Consider the following 20,355-nt stretch of genomic DNA (forward strand, 5'->3'; position numbering starts at 1 on the left):
CTTTTATACAATAAAGGTAATAAATTATTAAAAATTTATAACATTGCGTTTAACATTATATAGCTGGAAGAAGCCTTTCAAAAACAACAAGAAGCCGAAATGGCTGCTCGTCAAGCAGAGAAAGAGCGTGCGGAACGTGCGAGAATCGAGGAACGAAAGCGTAAAGAGGTGCAAAGGATAACCGAAGAGCGAAAACGCGAAGAGGAACGTAGGCGATTACTAGATAATTCTCATCGCGCGCAACATGACGAAATTAACGGGTCTGTCGACGAACACGAGTCTGCGAACATGTGAGTAAAAATTAACATTTAATTAAAATCAAAAGCTAAAATATTTTGAAACAATAATTTCATATCTTTACAACTCTAACTTTTTTATTAGATTATCTCCGCTAAAAGGTGCTACCGCTTCCGAAACATCCGAACTTGCGGTACCTCAGAAGCCATACGGTATAACGCATATGTTCAGCGAGAAATTAAGACGAGGTACATGATTTTACAAAAAAAAGCTGATTGATTATTCCTGCATTCTAATAAAATCTTATCTATATATTATAATGATTTTACGATCGCATATTAATTTTTTTAGCAACTTCAGATATCAAGAGAGCCGAAAGTATGAAAGTAGACACAAAGAAACCAAAACGTACACCGAGTTTCACGACCAGACGAAGAACGCAAAGCTTTCGGAAATTGCAACGAATGGAAAATATGGACGCCCTTCGTCCAGTCGAGATTCAAGGTCTTCTCGAGCGAAAACACGAGCTTCAAAGTGCCGGAAAAAAGGCAGCTGTTAGATCATGGAAGCAATATTATACTGGTATTTAATAATAATATTAAAAAAAAAAAAAAAAAAACATTAAATAGAAATAGAAATTTTTATTTAATCTTAAACTTATTTTTATTTCGCAATTGTTTCAGTACTATGTGGACAATTGTTATGCTTTTTCAAAGATGAAGATGATTTCTTGTCAAGTAAAGCGGCCACCGCTCCTATAACTATTTTCAATGCTGTGTGCGAGAAAGCAGATGATTATACCAAGAAGAAAAACGTATTTCGGTTGAAGTGCACAGATGGTTCGGAATTCTTGTTTTTAGCGCTAAGTCAAGAAGAGATGGAAGACTGGGTTAATAAAATCTCGTTTCACGCAAAATTGCCACCAAGTCTACAGCTTTTAAGTTACGACGAGTCTCAAAAGGTTCGTAATAAAGTTTATTATATTCTTATTATTCCTAAATTTTTTTTCTCTTTTCGAAAATATTATTTATTTATATATTCCCCTTGTATATTCCTTTTTATTCTTGAATTGTAAAAGAATTTTTTATTCTTTAAACTCAGATGCAACAAGAAGGCTTGCAGAGGCTACAGAGCTCGAGACATGAGCACGCGGACGACAATGCGTCAACTGGAAGTAGTCGCGCTTCTACACCAGAAATGGAACGCAAGAATTCTGTGATTAGGCGCGATCCTATCTCGCCGACTCAACACTCGCCTAGTTCGGTACAAATAGAATTTCTACAGATGCATCGACACAATCAGCAAAGACGAAACGACGCGCAGAACGCTGAGGCATTCTTGACATCACAGAGACCCGAGCCGCAAACTCAGACGGAATTTTTGCAAATACACAGGCAACAGCAGTTGCTTGCGCAACAGCGACAACTCTTAATACAGCAAGAACAATTGGCGGGTCAACGGGATCAGTATCAACAAAATTCTACGATGCTGGGGACCGACAAACCACCCATACCACCACGAGGCGCTCCTCCACCTATCCCTATTCGATCACCTAGTTCAGAAAACATGATGCAATACAGGCGCAATGGTATATCATTTTATTTTATTGTACTTTTACGCATCAATAAAAATTTATTTAAATGCTATCTCTACTTAGACGTGGAACACCATTTGCCACAAGAAAGGGCCAATGTCTATCAACGAAGCGCAACATTGAATCATAATGGATCTGGACAATATTCATCGAACGAACCACCAGTATGGCACCGACAAAGCAGCGTAGAACTTCCTCCGCAACATCAAGGTATGTTATTGTATAATATAAATTTTCAAATAATAATGTAAGTTAAAAAGATTCAGAATACTCAGGAAGATTCTACTCAATATTCGTCGACACGTGAACATTCATCGTCATTTTATAGAATTAGCACCTCCATTGCCATCAACTGCCCCTCCGTCGACTAGAATGGCTCAGTGGAATATTCCTCGTGATTCTGGTCAGTCATTACAAAACATTCACATTTGATAAACGAAATATCAATGTGAAATCGCATGCAATCACTCTACGTATACACTTATTTTTTTTTTTTTTTATCTACACCGGCATTTAATCAAAATTTTTGTTTATATTTAACAATATTGGTTGGCAAGGGACATACAAAGCTAAAGCAATATTAGGAAATCGTAATACGTAACACTTAAAAAATTTTAATTTAATATCACCCTGTGCTGGTACTTTTAAATTTTGATTTTCTAACTACAATTTACACGAATGATAGTAATAATTGTAAATAGTTATTCATTATACGATAACAATTATTTTATCTTTATAGCTGAATTTCAAATACGTCGATTGTAATTTTATTTTAATGGATAAATTTCTTAATTTCTGCATTATTTTGTTACAGCATACGGAAATGTGCCAAATATCAGACAGGTAAGCTTTTCAATTTTATATTACTAGAAGATATATATTACTTACTTAAAAGTTGCTTCGCCGATGCACGATGCCCTTCCCGGGCCTGCTCCTCCTCTCAGGTGGGACGTGTCGAGTCATCCTTCCGCGCACAAGTAACTCGCGAACACCCCGACCGTGATTTTATAATCGCGAAAATTACTCAACGATCACTCTCGCGCGTTCCATGGTTCGGCACTCGCGTTTAGAATAAAGCCGTCCGAATACTGCACGAAACTCCCGGAACGACCGACGAACCGGCTGCGGTTCGTATAATTAATAATATCGGCGGTGACGACACTTTCGTTGACAGCAGTGATGCAGCTGCGTCGATCTCTGTAACAAAAAAAAATATATATAATTTAATATGCGGCAACAATAGAATTGATTATCAGCTAATCAGATAGGAAATGTAAATAACTTTTTCTTTTAATAATCAAAAAGAGAAGAAAATAATCTGATATTTTTTTGATTAGTATAATAAACAATCTGAAACTATAACACTTGTTATATTTTTAATGACAAAATTATTATAAGCCTGAAGAGTAAATGAGTTCATGTCTTATTACAGGGTATACAGCAACAAAATAATACTTTCACTGGCAGACCAACATCATTGCCGCCTTATGTCGCTCCGCCAGCAGCTCCACAAACGTCTCCAAATTCCGCAATAGTGGACAATAGACGAGCGTCAGAAAGTGGATCGGAAAGCGAGCAAAGCTCGGGCGGCAATCGAAAAGATCGCGATTACAAACGAAGTTCCGTATTGAGCAATTTATTCGGAAGACGCAAAAAACCTTCTCAATCGTAACGCGATATCTAAGAACCTTTACGAAGCGTATTTGTAATTATCGTTTTTATAGCTGTTTCACAAATTGTTGATTTAAATGTGGCGAAAGAATTTTTCTTATCTAAAAGGAACGATGAAGTCCCTTGAATGAACATTGGGAATTTAAGTACCATGGTACTTTTGCTAAACTACATAATAATTTATTTATCTTTTTGTAAGAAGTATTGTAAAAAAGTATTCATTATAATTTGTGCAATAATTTTAATGTTGTACTTCAATACTTGAAACGTAAATAAATATGCAGCAAATTTTCAAATATCTACGATCGAGATCGATTGTTAATTATAATCAAAATATATTTTTATTTATAAATAAGTTGAAAAGTCATCATAAGGAGTCAGAAAATATTAATATAAAAATTAAATTCATGTCATCAATAAAATTTCAATTATTCAGAAATTCATATTCTTCGAAAATATGGAGTTCGTAGATATTATTCGAATTATTTAGATTTTATTGATGAATCTTTGTATAATATACATACAAAAATAATATTTGAGTCGCTACAAATTAAAAATTTAAGTTAATCAACTATCGTAATTCAAGAATTGAATGATAAAATTCTTCAAATTATATATTCCTTTACGTTTTGTAATATATAAAAATTACAATTCCGCAAATGAGTAAGAGGTGAACACTACCAAGTTTATTTGAGATGTACCTGACTTGAAAAACGAAATGTATGTTTACCTCTGTTTTCGAAGATTATCTTTTTCTGCCAGGAGAGCGTAATGTTTAAGTTGTAGATGTCGTAATATATGCAAATATTATATATTTGAAGACCCACATGTGGGACCAATGATCTTAATGTATTAGATACCAGAGATAGACATTATTTTTGATGAGAAGGACGAAATATTATATATTCTCGAGCGTTATACCATTTCTTACGATAATGGTGATGTTACGAAATGTAAAGTGTATTTAATACAATATAAAAATGTGTACTATGCAAGCGTATTATCGCTACCCCACATGTAGTTATAGAAAGAAAGAGAGAGAAAGAGAAAGATGGTTAAAATATAATATTATATAAATAAAGAAACTGCACTTATTTATAAAATTTCCACATTTTTTTTTCTCTTTTTATAAAAATAAAAGAGCTTACACGTTATTTGTCTTGCTTTAACATTTAAAAAATTAAAAAATGTTTTTTTATATTTGTTTCTAAAATATATTTCTTTTTCGTTACCGTATATGCGAATCCCGCGCGCGATGCAACTTGCTCGGAGTACGGCGACGAACTGGGGTCAATTGATAACAACAGCCGCACGCAACACGCCACATCGGAAAGCCGTTCGCGGAATACATAGAGAGCCAAATGACGAACGCTACAACAACGCCATCGGACAGTGGAGACAAATATTTATAACAAAGATTCTACTTTATCGATTATTGTAACATTAAATAAAAAAATAATTCTATAACGTAATTAAACAATAATTATTTCTAACTCGAGCAAGTTGATTTTACATTAAATAAAAATAACTTTGACTACACAAATCATACATCAAAATAAATAATTTGCTGCGGGACATAATTTTGGAAATTCACAAATTAAACGTTTTAAATTACAGTCGACGAGTATTTTACCCACTTTTAACTTCAGGTTTTTAATTTCGATAATCTAGCAAAAACATTTTTTCACATAACGACCGAATAATCATTTAATCATTACAAATCTGTTTTTAATCGCATTTTCACAATTTTTAAACTAAAAACATTACAGAGTTACAGAATGTACGTTTTTTTTTTTTTTTTTTGCATTATATGTATATTTTTAAGCATTAATTGTAGAAGTAAGAAAGATATTTAAACGCAATCAATTTTTCTTCAACAATTGTAACAATAAATAAAATGATATGTAAGTACACAGCCATTTTCTATTGTCTTATAGGCTTATAATAAAAGCATCTTTTTCGTGTAAATGTTCATAAACTAATTTTTTCCTAATGCATTAAAAATTTAATAACAAAAAACATATAACTCGCGAAATTTATAAATCGGACGAACTCTCGAAATCATTTTACTAAAGTATTTAGAGAAGTGTAAATTATATAATGTATCGTTGATGCAAATGAGTTAATTGTTAAGTAAAACATGCTTGTGTAATATCATTATTATAATTTATTCTTCTCGAGCGACAAGTCCATTTACTTCTGGTTGAAGAAATTCCGCAACAATAGCTGATACCATTTCGCTGAGAACGCTTTTTAATTTGTTTAAATCCCTAAAATAAAGAGAATATTTTGTTATACATTATATAACGTAGTAATTAATTTTACATATAAGCTACTTTATTAAAGATAATAAAATTACAACAGATAAAAAAAATAATTTAGGAGTAAGAATAAATTTAACACAAATTTATAAACACAATTGCATAGAACTTACTCTCCTGGCGATCCACATAATTCGTTGTAATATTTTATTTTAGGTTCCGTGCCACTAGTCCTTAAAGTAGTAACCAATCCATTTTTAAAAGTGAATGTGATCATTTGGCTGGACTTTGATACAGGTAAAACTGCTTTGCTGTCAGGTTTTGAATTATCATAGCCAGTTGTTAAGTCTCGAATGCCAGTTATTGTATATTTTCCTTTAAGAATTCCGACTGGGTACTGCCGTTAAAGAAATTACATATGAATCTTCGTGAAACAAAAAAAAACCGAGGAATAAAAATAAAAATGTAGAAGAAAATTTTGTATTAAAGCAAAGTTCTTAAGCGTTTTTAGAAAATAATTATTTTTATGTGCATTTTTATCTTTTCATTCATCGTTAATGTTTATAAAATAATTTTAAAAAATGCAATCTGCTTTTGCGTCGAAGTAATCAACGTGAACAGTTCGATTAATACGGTAATTAATACAGTTAACTTTTTCTTTTTTTAATTTAAACGTACTTACATCGTGCTTATATCTGTTTCTTCTTCAAGAAATGGTGTTAGATGATATAAGGATAATACTACTGGAATAAACAAAATAGCAAGAAGCACGGAGGGTAGTAGCGTTAATGATATAACAACCACATTTGCATACTTGTTACAAATATTGTTTCTGTTTCTTTGCATTTTAGATCGTATGCATTTAGTCGTAAGCATTGGTAAAAAATGCAATAAAAAAGTAGAAAATATACTTGAGCAAATTCTTTTAGAAATAATCTTACTACTTATTGCGAACGCCAAACATGTTAACGCACTACAACACATAATAGTTCGTTAAAATTTAAAAAATTAACTGCGCACTAAAATGTTAATCGAAAGAGAAATATTTTTTTCGGTAAAAAGAGTTATTCTTCAATACACACCACTTTACTTTTACATTGTGTTTACTGTGAGTTTATCACAAAAGTACGAATAAAATGCCATTGTCGACTCAACTGTCACCTAGGATGACACATGCAGAAATACATCAACGCGTCAATTTTATTACACTTTCAAAGTGGTCAGCCAATTTATGCTACCTCACTCATGCATCACGTATACTTGTTGACCTTGCGGACACATACTATTAGACACCAATTACAATACTTTAGTTGTTTATGAAACGGCGTTCGCTGTTATACTAGACACAGAAAATCAACTTTATCTAAACTATTCCTTTATATATTTTATTTCTACACCGGGTATATTTTTATATTGCTTGAAAGATATCTTCTCGCCAATCAGAATTCAGATTAGATATACTCGTCGGACAGGTTTTTTGTTCTTTTTTTTATAGAGTCAAGCGATATCTTTGTAAATGATACATGACTTTGTATTATGTAATATAATAATTTATATGTCAAATGTTATATAATGTATTTTTTAATGGTTAGTAGTAATTTAATCCATTACAAATCAGGTTAAAATGCAAATGTAAATAGGAATTGATAATTATTAGAAAGTAACATGCAAGCTGTCTTTACTTGAAACTTTACTCAAAAGAAAAAAAAGAAAATTTTTTTTTTAATGCAATAGAAACTAAAATGGTACTTACTGAATTTGGTCTGCCCGCGTAATTCCTCAATCGTTCAAATATCGTCTTGATAGTATCTGGGTCGTGACATATCCAGTAAGAATTATCACTGATGTGATGGCCATACCTATTAATCATAGAATAAAATTCATTAGTAAATTCACGTTAAGATTTGTATTAAATTTCACATTAACGTGATACAACATACTCCTCATATATCTCCTCCAATTTATCAGATAAAGTTAATCCTAATGTATCAAGATAAGCCGCTAGTTCCGCGACACGTACGCCAGCGCTGATACCATCTTTATCTAATACGTTGGAACCACACATAAAACCTATAGCTTCTTCATATGCAAATAAAACCTCTTTGTCTTCTTTCATTAATTCAATAGCCCTGTTTCCCATCCATTTAAAGCCTGTTAAAGTCTCCTGTAAAAAAATAAAATAAAATAAAAATTATTATCGTATAAATATAAGTGTACAAAACACATTTACTTTAACACAAACCTCGAAATTAAAACCTTCTTTTTTACCCATTGAAGCTAAGATTTTGCTAGAAACAGTAGATGCCAACATATATGTTTTCCTCATATCAACATCAGGGTGCAACACTTGATGAATGTGAATCATCCACCAACCTAGCAACGCACCAAGTTCGTTTCCAGAGAAGACATGCCATTCTCCGCTATCAATATAACAAAATGTATCGTTTGTCTATTCATTTATCACAGTTCAAGTACAAATTTATTAAGAACACTCGCGAACCTTTCTGTCTTTGTTGCACATGCAAGTCTATCGGCATCGGGATCGTTAGCGAGTATTATGGACGAATCGCTTTTATCTGCTAGCTTTATACTGAGATCAAGAGCACTTTTTCCTTCTTCTGGATTCGGGAATTTCACCGTAGGAAATTCTGGATCCGGTAGCTTTTGTTCTTCCACTGTTATAAATGGCTAAAACAAATATAATTTATCTTTAGTTGCGTTTCTAAATATGAATTATATTATTTATTAATTATAAAAATATTAATTATAAAAATGCTACCTTAAGATTTACTGCTTCAAAAGCAGCAGTCATATATTCATGTCCAACACCATGCATGGCGGTGTATGTAAATTTTAATGTGCTGTCTCGATTAACCGCAGGATATATGACATCATTCTGTAAATCTTCGTAATATTGCTGCATAATATCGTCTCTTGGGTCTTTATAATAAGAGCTTTCATAGATCTGGCTTACATCCCATGAGGATTCAAGCGGTACAAGATTATTAAGAATATAGCTTTGAATCTGCTTATCGTGCGGTGAAATAATTTGCGCCCCATTTTCCCAGTAAACTTTGTAACCATTATCGTCTTTAGGATTGTGAGAAGCAGTCACCATAATCCCAGCTGCACACTTATATTTCAAGATAGTGTAAGGTATAAATGGGGTGGGGCAAATTTTGGAAAATAAATAAGCTTTAATACCGTTAGCTATGAGAATTGCAGCAGTTAATTCTGCAAATCTGAAAAAACAAATTTTCGGTAATTTGAATTAAGTGAAATTAAAAACATGCATAACTTACCTTTTACTGTTGTAACGGCCATCATATCCTACTACAACACCCTTCTGTGCAACATCTAATATTGTATTTATCAAATACTTTGTTAATCCCTGACCAGTTTGTACAATAACTAAATCATTCATTTGACTGTAACCTGGTCCCATACGGCCTCTGAGGCCTGCAGTTCCAAATTCAAGTCTCTTAAAAAACAATTTGGACAATACCTTAATCTGTCCTTTGTCCAAGTATTCCAATATCTCATTTTCTGCTTTAGGATCCTATAAAAATACATTTATCTTAATATAAATATAACTCAAATACGTTTAATGCAATATATAACGTAATTTTAAATTAAAATACAATATGCCTATTAAAACTAATTAACAAAATAACTATACCTTGTTCCACTTGAACCATTCAACAATCTTACTGTCTAAATTACCATCGCCCGTGTTTATCGAACGGAGAGCCATGCTGTGCCGATAGCGCTCCGATCCAAATAAAATCTTTTTCAAATAAATCCAGTCAACGTTTATCGGCGTAATGGTTTCTACGCAAAGGGAAGCGTTTTAATTACTCGTGTATCTGCTTTCGCCAAATTTTCTGTAACACATACGCAATAAAAAAAATTTGATTAGAATGTGTTGTGCACTCAAGAGTTATTCGATATATAAAAAAAAAAAAAAAAAAAAAAGAAAAAAAACCGTGTACAAATGATAAGAGTAATGTAGTTGCTTCACATTGATATCTAATTGGTATCGACTAAAATAGCGGTTTGACGGGAAGCTGCGGCGAGGGGAAACGTACCGTCTTATCGGTTCGTTATAGGTTACACAAAAAGGGGCCACGCAACTTTCTCAATGACGAGTACTCGTCGTTTGCGAGCACGCGCGAAATTATCTCGTCTTATCTGACCCGATCGAGAAGGCCAGGAGGACGTCGCGTGAATCAATTTGAATTTACCTCCAATCTCGGTCTACGAGTCACGAACGTCGAAGGCTTCTTTTTCCGCCGGGAGACGCCGAAGATGTCTATCGATAGAGAAAGATACCGCGGCAATAAAGCATCCTTTGGATACACGCAGTTTTATGGTGCAACCATTACGACCGTCTTTATATACGTATATATGTGTATATACGAGGGAGGGATGAATGCATATTTAAACAATTGTGACAGGAAAGCCTTGAGTTTTTTTTTTGTCCTTTTTTTTACGCGCGCGTTCAACTGTGCCCGACCATGTGTGACAGAACGTAAACGTTTCAGCATTGCACACGAGAGAGAAGGTCTAGGTCGTGGAAACGAGTTTCTTTGAATCCCGTAGGAGGACGCGGAGAGCGTCGAGTGAGAACATGGAGGATAGAGGTGGATGGAGGTAAGGATACACGGAAGAACCAACACGCCAATTTCAAAGGCCTGTTTTCTGCAGCTGCACTACCAATCTAGTGCAGTAAGTTAGAGTGAAAGAAAGTGTATTTGTTTTACTTCAACTTATTGCAATAGTGCACCAGTTCAACAGTACGGCTACAGAAAATAAACCTGAAAAATCGTGCTACAATAGTCCACACAAAAATGGCGCCTTCAAGTTCTCCCCTTACGTCTTTCTAGCCTGACGCGGGGGAGGGCGCCCACGTATGTTTTTCCCGACGGTGTTGTGTGGTGTTGTGCATCCGCGGTGATCCGCGGCATTGACGTACGACAACGACTGGTCGCGTTTTCTTATCACCAAGTTGGGTAAGATCACGGGTAGCGTTAAATAGACCTCGGCTTGTCGCATTGGCGATCCGTGAGACGTCCACCCTTCCCTCCACTTATCCCCCGTCCAGATATATATCTGTCATTTTTTTAATTTTAATTATTATTTTTCTTTTCTTTTTTTTTTCTTTTTTTTTTTTATCTCTTCCCCTCTTTCGTCTTTTACTTTATGGAGCGCCGATATATCGCAGTTTTTTTTTTGGCCTTATCGTTCTTGCGCGTGTCGCGCGATGCCTGATGCCAACGTCGCGAGCGCGACGATGTCACGGATTTCGTCTGTCACATAGGTCACCCCCGTACGGAGTCGCCTACCGCAAAACGGGCTCGTGAATTTTGCCTTCCTCGCGCCTTCGAATCGTTGACGTACACAACTGTTTGCTCATCCAACGCATCGTTTCGCAAACGCGCGCGGACGCGGATTATTGGCCGTTGATGCCGATTCAGCAATATGGTCATACGCAAAAAAATACCTCTCTGATTGTAGATCCAAACGCGCGGAACGTCGTAGATAGTTCAAGCCCCGTTATCTCCGCGTCTTTCGGCTTCATCGGGATCCATCGTCGATCATGAGCTGCGTACGTTGCTGCCTGATCAATGCGGGTCGCCTAGCTTCCTCCAATCAAGTCACCAGTCATGGTGAGTTTGTAAACAGCTCTATTTGGAGCAAACAAGTATAAGAGACAGAACGAAATGTAATAAATAATTTTAACTTGCAACCGGGCAGTACACAAAATTGTCAGAGTCATCGTGGCCAGCAGAGCTTTGACAATCAGTGGCAGCTTGGGCAAAGCTCCGACAGAACCGACACCACCTTCTAAGGACACTGTCTCATCAAGCGGATCTTCGAGCGGTGGCACTGGTGGTGGAAGAAAAAACACGCTTACCTGCCCCAAATGTGGAGATCCTTGCACACACGTCGAGACGTTCGTCTGTAAGCAGATCGTTGAGTAGAAACTGAAAGACAAGATTAAAGCATTCTTCTGTTGTGAATATTCACAGCTATACTTACATTCAGATCTTTTATCTGTCTTTATATACTAATGTTACATTCTAATACAGCTTCTCCCATTTTTACAAATAACACAGCATCTACGAGGTTTGTCAAATGCGAGAAGTGCCATCATTTCTTCGTTGTGCTGTCGGAGAGCGATTCGAAGAAAAGTTTAAAAGAGGCTATCAGACCGGAAGATGGCAAGCAAGGATTTTATAGAAAACCGCCTCCACCTCCTAAAAAAGTAATTAGCTTTATATCCGTTTATTTTAGTTTATTTCAGTTTGTTAAACAATTTTTTTTTTTTTTTTAATAAAATACATCGATTTCAATTTTAGAACAAGACAAAACAGTGCAATAATTTTTTTCAGATATTTGAATATTTAAATAAACATGTCGTGGGCCAGGAGTACGCAAAAAAGGTGCTGAGTGTTGCAGTTTACAACCACTACAAGCGGATTTACAATAATCTACCAACTCAAAACTCACAGATGCAAACTAACATTAATCCAGTCAGCACGCAGGAAACAAATCATCCCTTCACTCACAGAGGTCCTAAACCACGTAAATAACAATACCCCGATGTTATAAATTATTAAGAAGTTATACAATTTGCATCGTTATTTGAATTTATTACATAAAAGTGTAATTTAAAATTTGATTTATCGTAACAGTAATTGAAGCAGATTACGATCTAATATAGCAATACTTGCATAATTCCCTGAAAAAAAAAAAAATTATTTTACACAGTTATCTTAAAATATTTTTGTTTATTTATTTTGTTTTTATTACAGATTTGCTGCATATATCAGGTATCGGAAATCCGTTTTCAGGAGTCGGGTTTCAACATACAGTCAATCCAGGAGGCGAACAAAAGGCGAATAGTCAGACGGCTCCTGGATCAGCTATATTAGACAGCAAGCAGCATCAGTTGAAACTAGAAAAGAGCAATATACTGTTGCTTGGACCTACAGGTTCTGGAAAAACATTACTCGCGCAAACGATTGCGCAGTGCCTGGACGTCCCATTCGCTATCTGTGATTGCACCACTCTCACGCAAGCTGGCTACGTCGGCGAGGACATAGAGAGTGTTATAGCTAAGCTTCTTCAGGACGCTAATTATGTAGTGGATCGTGCTCAGATGGGAATTGTCTTTTTAGATGAAGTTGACAAGATAGGTGCTATTCCCGGAATTCATCAGTTGCGTGACGTAGGCGGGGAAGGTGTGCAACAAGGAATGTTAAAAATGTTGGAAGGAACGATAGTTAATGTACCGGAAAGAAACAGTTCTAGAAAATTACGCGGAGAAATGTTGCAAGTGGACACTACGAATATTCTTTTCGTCGCGTCAGGCGCTTATAATGGTTTAGATAGGTTGATAGCGCGGCGCAAATCGGAAAAATATCTCGGATTTGGCGCGGCGCCCGCGACCGAAAACCCGGGTAGGAGAGCGGCGACATTGGCCGACATTGCCAATATGTCACCTTCCACCGAAAGGGACAATAAGGAGAAGGACATGCTGTTGCAACAAGTAGAAGCCAGAGATCTGATTGACTTCGGTATGATACCTGAATTTGTTGGCAGATTTCCCGTGCTCGTGCCTTTTCACACTCTCGACAGAGACATGTTAGCGAGAATTCTGACAGAACCAAAAAATGCTATCGTGCCACAGTATCAGATGTTATTCTCAATGGACAAGGTATAACCAGATACTTTTTACAATAGCGTGAAGATAAATCTACCGCTTTAAATCGTATAGTTTAATCGTATATTTTTTTAATTAAAAAAAATTATGTTTGATTTATACAGGTGGAGTTAACATTCGACGAGCACGCATTGAATGCAATCGCATCTTTAGCAATGAAAAAGAAAACGGGAGCGCGAGGTTTGCGTGCGATAATGGAATCGCTGCTTTTGGAACCTATGTTCGAAGTACCAGGGAGCGATATAGTGACGGTTCATATCACAGAAAACTGTGTGAATGGCGTTGAGAAACCACAATACGTAAAACGAGACGATAGTAATGAAGATGATATTCAGCAAGCGCAGCATGTACATAATTAACAAATAATTAAAGAATGCGACACTTTGATATAATCGCTTTTTTCTCGGTAACTTTTTTTTATATTTTTTTTTAATAACAAAAATGAAATTAAAACATTCGTGTAAATTGTTATTTTAATTATTTTACAAAGGTCATAATATATTCTTTTAGATACGTAATTATTTTGTACAAAACGAAAGTAATGTGAAAACATACGTTTCAAACTGTGTTGTACGTTTCTAAAATTGTAAATTTTTTTTTTTTTTTGCTACAATGAATTTCTCAATTTTGGATATTATATATAATATTGGACATATTGTTTTTGTTCACATTATTAATTATGTACATTATCATATATTCCCTTTTTTTCCAAAGAATCTTTCAAAAGCCATTTTATAACAGAACATATGTTGCCGAATGACAGGAATATAGACCCGAAATTGCCAATATATTTAAGATTATTCATTTCATAAAAATATAAAAAATTTGTAAATCGAACGTGTCTTTTTGCCTATTTGGGACATGCATTATTATTGCCTTTTCCAAGAGAAAGTGTCGCATAAAATGTCAGAATAATAAAAATCTACAGACCTAATTTTTGACAATGGGAAAAGTATAATTAAACTTTATATCGTTTAATTCATTCATATTGCAGGAAAAGTCCAAAAATCATACGTAATAGCATTCCACATCGTATCGAGTTTTGCATCCTGTATGCATTTATTGATGATAACATCGAAAATAAAGCGGCATAACACGTGTTTGTATTTAATAGCGAAATATTGCGAATAAATCAAAGAAAGTGAAATAATATATATATTATATATACACGCATTCAATCAGTATCATAAATCCTTTTGGAAATGTAAATGGTGTATACATTTGATATGATAAGATAAATTTCTATTACAAATATCGATTGATGTGAATGTAGATTAAATGGATTGGCTTACGATATGAAAATAAAAAATTCTGATCAAATAAATACAAAGTTGTAACAAGCCATATAATAAAGAGAATTTTAATGTAACTTATAAATAAATTGTTACGTCAGGAGTGTTCATAAGAAAATCACTATCGTTACGCATTGGTTACGAAAAATTAAGAACATTCTTGTAGCACAATAATTTTAACGAATATGATATAACGTTTGTTTTTTTCCCGATAATGAAAGAACGTCAATATATAAAAAAAAAATTTGAAAAAAAGAAAGCTAAGTAAATAATATAACAGGATTATTTTTATGTCAGGATAAAATAGAAACTTTCATGTAATATATTGTACATAATATAATAGATATTAGTGAAAAGGATGGTCTGTATGATGTGCGAATTATAAAATCAGATTGATCATAGAATATACACATCCTCGCAAACTACTTATCACTAATTTACTTTCCGATAAAAACGTTCAAAACAAGGGAAAAATAAAAAAATAAAAAAAAAAGGCTGTGCAAAGTAATAACACGGAGTGAACGCACTTGCATAAAATTTTTTCTCAAGTTTTTTCCATTTCTCCCAGGGTAATCTGATATCCTATATAGAATAATTCTGTATTTGTAATAAATCTAATGTATGGAACTGTAGTATACTTTAATTTATTTACCTTATAAACAATTTATACTATATATATTAATATATCAATATAATAATCAAATAAAGTTATATAGATCACATCACATAATTACATTGTATCGTATGTAGAAAGTACTCACTGAAAATGACTATGTCGTACACGAACGACTATCTACAAATATTGTCGATATTTCATAACTTTAATCCTTGTCATTTTATGAATTTTTATAGAGAATTTTTCTCATTTCCTTTCTTCGATTTGCATCGCTTGTAAAATTTACAAAACATAACATTTGCATAACCATAGTCGCGCACATACTAAACATTTTAACATAGCATCAACTGCGTGAAAAACGTGAAAAATTAAATTTAATGATCAAAGATGTGCGCGCTTGAATAAAATAATTTTTTCTTACCTTTTTTGTTTATATTTCATCATACGGAGATTTTTGCGGCTTTATCGGCTTAGGTTTCGGCATCAATATCGCGCTCAATTCTGTCAGGAGCCACTTTGTCGCGCGCAACACCATAAAATGTACCGCAAATTGCAAGACAAGGGCGCCGAATCCTTTGTACAAGCCAAGTGGTCCTTCGGTTGAGATTATTGTGCGATAGCAATCGGTTGCGCTAGTGTATCCAGTTAATAATGGTGTAACACTCCTTCCGGTGTCTAGATTGTCGATGATGGTGCGCGTACCTTGAAGGTGTAATCGATGTATAACAGTTTCGAGAGGATAAAATACAATATCAGCCACACACATCGAAACAAGAATAGATTGCGTTTCTATGTCTTGAACGACGCTCTCGGACAGCAAGTCCTTACTGTAAGCGCCCTAAACAAAAATAGTTTCAAGTATAGAAATAAATCTACGTGCATTACTGCTTTTCAGCATCTTAATTTAATACGTACTCTCACTTCCTGTGAGTGTTTGCGTCTGACATGCATAATCCAACTAGTAATTCCTTTCACTGTGAAGGTGAAAAGATATTTGGATACTCCATAAACTATAGTAGGTGGAACAAGAGCATAAATGGGAATGAGTCTGCCTTTATTGCATACGTCAAGTAAACGAATCGCGCCATCACGAAAAACGTCCAAAATACCAGGACATTCAGAAGCAATCTCAGACTGAACAGTTTCCACAAGTGATGCCGAATAAAAAGGAGTCACTATACCTATGGAAATACTATAAATATAAAAAATAAAAATTAATAAATTGCTATGGTTCATATGTGTCGATAAAAATTAGCAAAATAATTACCACTTGAGGAGAATATGTTGCCCAAACGCCTTCATGGAGCTGTTATAAGTAATTTTTCTGAAATCAAATGTCTTGTTTTAAGGATAATTACGAATCAAACAATATTATAAATAATTTATGCAAAACATTAAGTATTCTGTCAGGCAGCTATCTTACTTTTGCCATGGTGTGATCTTTGAAAGCAAATCCTCAACAGCTAATGTCATGCCTCTTACAAGTAGAACAGAGCCAATTCCTTTCCACAGTGTGTTTATACCTTGGGTTTGATGTAAACGTATTATCACTGGTACTAGCGTTACAGGCATTAGATGATACTTGGATGCACCTGGATTGACTTGACATTGTCTTCTTAATACCACAAATGGATGGATCAAAAGATTTCCTGTGATTAAACTAGCTAGTCCACAGCCCAATCCGACATACTTGCTGACAGTAATATCTAATAAAAGATAAACAGATCTGGTTTACTAAAAGTATATTTTAGTTTAAACAACAATTTGTTATTTAACTTTTTGGATATATGTAATCAACTATTTAACTAATCCTTCAAATTTTTAATTTATATTAATCAGTAAATAACGTGATTTACCATCGTCAACGACCGGCGGATTGTCCTCTGCCAGTGGATGGACAACGGGTATTTCTAGAGGACGGATAACCTCTCGACCATAGTACCTTTGTGGATAAGAGGTTCCTGCTGCCTCCCATGATCTGGCAGGTCGACCCCTGTACACATCCTCGTAGTCTTTTAATCCCGCCATTTTTCCGTACGAGATAAATCCTTAATTAGGTCGTTTCACTCAGCATTTGCTCGAACCATCAACCTTTCTTATAACGCCGTTGAAATCTGTCTCTCGCAAGCGATCCCTGTCAAGTTATCAACTTGACACTCCATCATAAAAAAACTAAATTATTTCTTCATAGTTGTGTTCGCACTTGCAAGAGTTTTACAATTTTTGATAAGTTTTATAAATAATTCTATAAATTAAAATAAATATATGCATAAAAATTTAGATTTTAATTTTGTGAAGTCGCCAGTATAAAGCAGTATTACGTCTTCCTCTTCTTTTCAGGTTAGATAACTCTTAAAAAGCAAAAATCGACGGAAAAACAACAGTAGCTGAGTATTAGACGGCGCACTAGAGAAACTACGCGTCGACCAATCACAGCGCTCCATCGATCGCCTGATTGTGAGTTGGTAACAGACTAGGTGACTCGTGCTACTGTGTACTACTAGAGGTCATGGCGAGCACGCGGTCCGAGTTCGAAACGAAAATGTCGAGGCATCCGTGCGTCGTAGCCCGTTTCTCGTATCGAATTTGAAGATTTGAGACGGTCGGGAGTATCGTGGACTATCTCGCGAGTGTCGTGGACTATCTCGGAAGTATCGTGGACTATCTCGCGCGGAAGGACGACTCGACACGTGCTACCTGAGAGGAGGAGGAGGCCCAGGAAGGGTATCCTGCCCCGGCGGAGCAACCCCATGGTAAGTATAAATTTGTCTTTGAAATAAAATGCTTTGAATGTGATATCTACAAAATAATTCTTTAATTTGTGTGTTTCAGATCAAGAGAAACTCCGCTGCTTCGCATCGTTTAACGAGAACTTAAAGTGCCGTGCGCCGATATCAGTCATCATACGAACCGCAGCCGGTTCGTCGGTCGTTTCGGGAGTGCCGCTAGTTTACGGACGTTTTTTTATACGATTATTTTTTACGGAAGTGCGTTCGCGAGTTACTTGTGCGCGGAAGGATGGCTCGTCACGTCCCATCTGAGAGGATGAGCAGGCCCGGGACGGGCATCCTGCATCGGCGGAGCAACTTTTAGGTAAGCATGAATTTTATTAAATTATATCTTTATTAAAAAAAATTTTTATCTTTTTTTTTTATTAATTTTATTAATTTTTCGGCACGTCTACATTAATATTTTCCTTTTTATGTTACAGCCACCGGCAGAATTTTACAACTCCGCTGTATGCAGATTGGGTAAGCCAGTAACTTGTTTTCAGGATTTTCTTTTTCAGATGTCGAAAAATAACGCGCGCAAGTGATCAATAATTTTCGCGAATATAAAATCACGGTCGCGTTCGCGAGTGACTTGTGCGCGGAAGGATGGCTCGTCACGTCCCATCTGAGAGGAGGAGCAGGCCCGGGGGGCATCGTGCATCAGCGGAGCAACTCTTAGGTAAATATCAATTTTTTAAATTAAATAAAAAAAAAAAAAAAGTTTTACTTTTTTTTTTAAACCTATGAACTAACTAGCATGTGTATATTAATATTTTTCTCTTTATGTTACAGCCACCGGCAGAATATATAACTCCGCTGACGCTCATGCAGATTGGTAAGCCGCATAATTTTTTTTACTAATTTTTTATTTAATTGAGAGAAATCGAGAGAACAGCTAATTTACGCGTCACGCTAATTTTTTAAGATAGGACACATAAATAACTTTAAAATAAAAAAAAAAAAAAGAATTAAGCGATGATTTTTTTCTCAAGAAATTTAAAAGACAAAAAAATTTGCCGTAATCGCGACGTTTTAATTGCAGTAGATTCATATTAATATAATTCTGATGATTACGATCAAAATGAATTGGATAAAGACAAATAATTTAAATTTAAAAAAAAAAAATTGTCTATCATACAAAATATAGTTCTCTTCAAATAAACAATCATCGAAATTGATTTTAAATCATGCGCATGTCGTTGTGTCCTTAACAAGTACCAAGTATTAAAACAGCAAACTCAATTATTCTCCTTATTTTGTGAAAATTGAGAAAAACAGGAAGACTTCAAATAGGATATTCGCGTGCAAGTAACTACTGCGTCTGTTGAGTAAATTAACGCTTGTGTCTAAGAAGCTTATAAGACTTAACTGCACCTGGCTGCTATAGCTAATCTATGTATTCCTACTCGTAACTTGCAAGTCATTCACGAAACAGAGCCCGGAATGTTTTTTTGTTTCTTTGCTATTGGCAAAATTCAAATTCATAAAACAGAATTTAATAAGTTCAGCACATTAACTTTAATAAAATGTGACTTTGGTATATTGAAAATAATTATCGTGGCACATTTAAAGTATTAAAGTAAATGATATAATATTTAAATAATATAAATGTATATCGTCAATCTGCCTACCTATATCAATCTACAAAATTTAATATACAATAGTGTATTTATGTATTGAAACATTTATATATAATTTTGAATGTACATAATATTAACAACTGGGAAACTACTTATCTTCTTGTAAACAAGCAGATTGCACGGTCAGTGACAGTTTAAACGTAAATATATGATATGAGTTCGGGCCAATGCTATTTCCGGTACATAGGAAACGTGAACTTGCACTAGGTGATTATGAATGTGTACTAAGCACGTGATATAACAAACACGTATGTACATCCAAAGTATACACATTGGTTAAATTGAATGAGAAGATGAGATCAACGCAAAAACATAAAGTTGTACAGCTCTCAATATTTCATACACATCAACATTATAAGTCTTTCATTACATGCAAACTCTCGTTTCATTTTACTTTTTTTCTTTCTTCGTCAATCATTTTAAATTAATCTACCAACCTTGACCTGACAATAGAGCAACAGCTTTAATATATGCCTGTTATTTTTTCACAGAAATTTGAATTATACATCTCTCGAAAAGAGATAAAATTCATGAGCAGTGCTAC

At 34.7% G+C, this 20,355-nt stretch overlaps 5 protein-coding genes across 13 annotated transcripts in view; 2 read left to right on the forward strand and 3 right to left on the reverse strand.

Moving 5' to 3' along the window:
- Positions 1–3,002, reverse strand: part of LOC139112266 (U3 small nucleolar ribonucleoprotein protein MPP10) — a 53,959-nt gene extending 50,957 nt beyond the window's left edge. The window contains exon 1 of the mRNA XM_070673200.1: positions 2,720–3,002. The gene's annotated coding sequence lies outside the window, so the exon portion shown is untranslated. The remainder of the gene's footprint in view (positions 1–2,719) is intronic.
- Positions 1–4,492, forward strand: part of Kst (spectrin beta chain, non-erythrocytic 5 kst) — a 52,490-nt gene extending 47,998 nt beyond the window's left edge. For 2 of the 3 annotated variants that reach the window (XM_070673035.1, XM_070673018.1), the window contains 9 exons: positions 64–290; positions 382–485; positions 589–819; positions 921–1,198; positions 1,339–1,825; positions 1,895–2,041; positions 2,160–2,234; positions 2,646–2,674; positions 3,264–4,492. In XM_070673035.1, coding sequence (XP_070529136.1) covers positions 64–290; positions 382–485; positions 589–819; positions 921–1,198; positions 1,339–1,825; positions 1,895–2,041; positions 2,160–2,234; positions 2,646–2,674; positions 3,264–3,503 — 1,818 coding nt within the window. In that variant the 3' untranslated portion in view covers positions 3,504–4,492. The remainder of the gene's footprint in view (positions 1–63; positions 291–381; positions 486–588; positions 820–920; positions 1,199–1,338; positions 1,826–1,894; positions 2,042–2,159; positions 2,235–2,645; positions 2,675–3,263) is intronic. The other variant, XM_070673026.1, reaches the window with a different exon arrangement.
- A 689-nt stretch (positions 4,493–5,181) lies between these two features.
- On the reverse strand, positions 5,182–11,401 carry Pgm2a (phosphoglucomutase 2). Of its 4 annotated transcripts, none has more exons than XM_070673224.1 (10): positions 11,267–11,401; positions 9,443–9,647; positions 9,066–9,322; positions 8,543–9,005; positions 8,264–8,451; positions 8,006–8,183; positions 7,704–7,927; positions 7,517–7,622; positions 5,937–6,160; positions 5,182–5,772 (listed from the first exon to the last, which is right to left on the reverse strand). In XM_070673224.1, exons 2-10 carry the CDS (start codon positions 9,515–9,517, stop codon positions 5,670–5,672), a joined length of 1,818 nt encoding a protein of 605 aa, XP_070529325.1. In that variant the 5' UTR covers positions 9,518–9,647; positions 11,267–11,401; the 3' UTR covers positions 5,182–5,669. The 4 variants fall into 4 exon arrangements, 3 of the variants coding, with proteins under 3 accessions (XP_070529325.1, XP_070529315.1, XP_070529330.1); XM_070673214.1 differs by lacking the exon at positions 11,267–11,401 and adding an exon at positions 10,008–10,192; XM_070673229.1 differs by lacking the exon at positions 11,267–11,401 and adding an exon at positions 9,852–9,971.
- On the forward strand, positions 11,290–15,416 carry Clpx (Caseinolytic protease chaperone subunit). Of its 2 annotated transcripts, none has more exons than XM_070673244.1 (6): positions 11,290–11,432; positions 11,521–11,727; positions 11,883–12,031; positions 12,159–12,351; positions 12,582–13,486; positions 13,597–15,416. In XM_070673244.1, exons 1-6 carry the CDS (start codon positions 11,363–11,365, stop codon positions 13,849–13,851), a joined length of 1,779 nt encoding a protein of 592 aa, XP_070529345.1. In that variant the 5' UTR covers positions 11,290–11,362; the 3' UTR covers positions 13,852–15,416. The 2 variants fall into 2 exon arrangements, with proteins under 2 accessions (XP_070529345.1, XP_070529354.1); XM_070673253.1 differs by having other exon boundaries at positions 12,159–12,339.
- LOC139112310 (mitochondrial outer membrane protein SLC25A46) lies at positions 11,908–17,768 on the reverse strand. 3 transcript variants are annotated; one of them, XR_011547364.1, is made up of 7 exons: positions 17,257–17,767; positions 16,824–17,106; positions 16,668–16,724; positions 16,316–16,592; positions 15,822–16,238; positions 12,580–12,724; positions 11,908–12,508 (listed from the first exon to the last, which is right to left on the reverse strand). XR_011547364.1 is itself a non-coding variant. In XM_070673287.1 (6 exons), exons 1-5 carry the CDS (start codon positions 17,426–17,428, stop codon positions 15,831–15,833), a joined length of 1,197 nt encoding a protein of 398 aa, XP_070529388.1. In that variant the 5' UTR covers positions 17,429–17,768; the 3' UTR covers positions 15,413–15,747; positions 15,822–15,830. The 3 variants fall into 3 exon arrangements, 2 of the variants coding, with proteins under 2 accessions (XP_070529388.1, XP_070529380.1); XM_070673287.1 differs by lacking the exons at positions 11,908–12,508; positions 12,580–12,724 and adding an exon at positions 15,413–15,747 and having other exon boundaries at positions 17,257–17,768; XM_070673279.1 differs by lacking the exons at positions 11,908–12,508; positions 12,580–12,724 and having other exon boundaries at positions 15,413–16,238; positions 17,257–17,768.
- Positions 17,769–20,355: the final 2,587 nt, after the last annotated feature.

Source organism: Cardiocondyla obscurior, linkage group LG02 (genome assembly GCF_019399895.1).
Source record: "Cardiocondyla obscurior isolate alpha-2009 linkage group LG02, Cobs3.1, whole genome shotgun sequence".
NCBI lineage: Eukaryota > Metazoa > Arthropoda > Insecta > Hymenoptera > Formicidae > Cardiocondyla > Cardiocondyla obscurior.

What these genes read in the sequence shown, in the direction of transcription:
- Pgm2a (XM_070673224.1), bottom strand. Translation starts at nt 9,517, where the DNA reads ATGGCTCTCCGTTCGATAAACACGGGCGATGGTAATTTAGACAGTAAG. An exon ending in AATGGTTCAAGTGGAACAAG is followed by an intron (nt 9,323 to 9,442) that starts GTATAGTTATTT and finishes GTATTTTTATAG; the next exon opens with GATCCTAAAGCAGAAAATGA. An exon ending in AAGAAGGTTTTAATTTCGAG is followed by an intron (nt 7,928 to 8,005) that starts GTTTGTGTTAAA and finishes ATTTTTTTACAG; the next exon opens with GAGACTTTAACAGGCTTTAA.
- LOC139112310 (XM_070673287.1), bottom strand. Translation starts at nt 17,428, where the DNA reads ATGGCGGGATTAAAAGACTACGAGGATGTGTACAGGGGTCGACCTGCC. An exon ending in TCCGCCGGTCGTTGACGATG is followed by an intron (nt 17,107 to 17,256) that starts GTAAATCACGTT and finishes ATCTTTTATTAG; the next exon opens with ATATTACTGTCAGCAAGTAT. An exon ending in CAACATATTCTCCTCAAGTG is followed by an intron (nt 16,593 to 16,667) that starts GTAATTATTTTG and finishes TTATATTTATAG; the next exon opens with TATTTCCATAGGTATAGTGA.
- Clpx (XM_070673244.1), top strand. Translation starts at nt 11,363, where the DNA reads ATGAGCTGCGTACGTTGCTGCCTGATCAATGCGGGTCGCCTAGCTTCC. An exon ending in CAATCAAGTCACCAGTCATG is followed by an intron (nt 11,433 to 11,520) that starts GTGAGTTTGTAA and finishes GCAACCGGGCAG; the next exon opens with TACACAAAATTGTCAGAGTC. An exon ending in ACACGTCGAGACGTTCGTCT is followed by an intron (nt 11,728 to 11,882) that starts GTAAGCAGATCG and finishes CAAATAACACAG; the next exon opens with CATCTACGAGGTTTGTCAAA.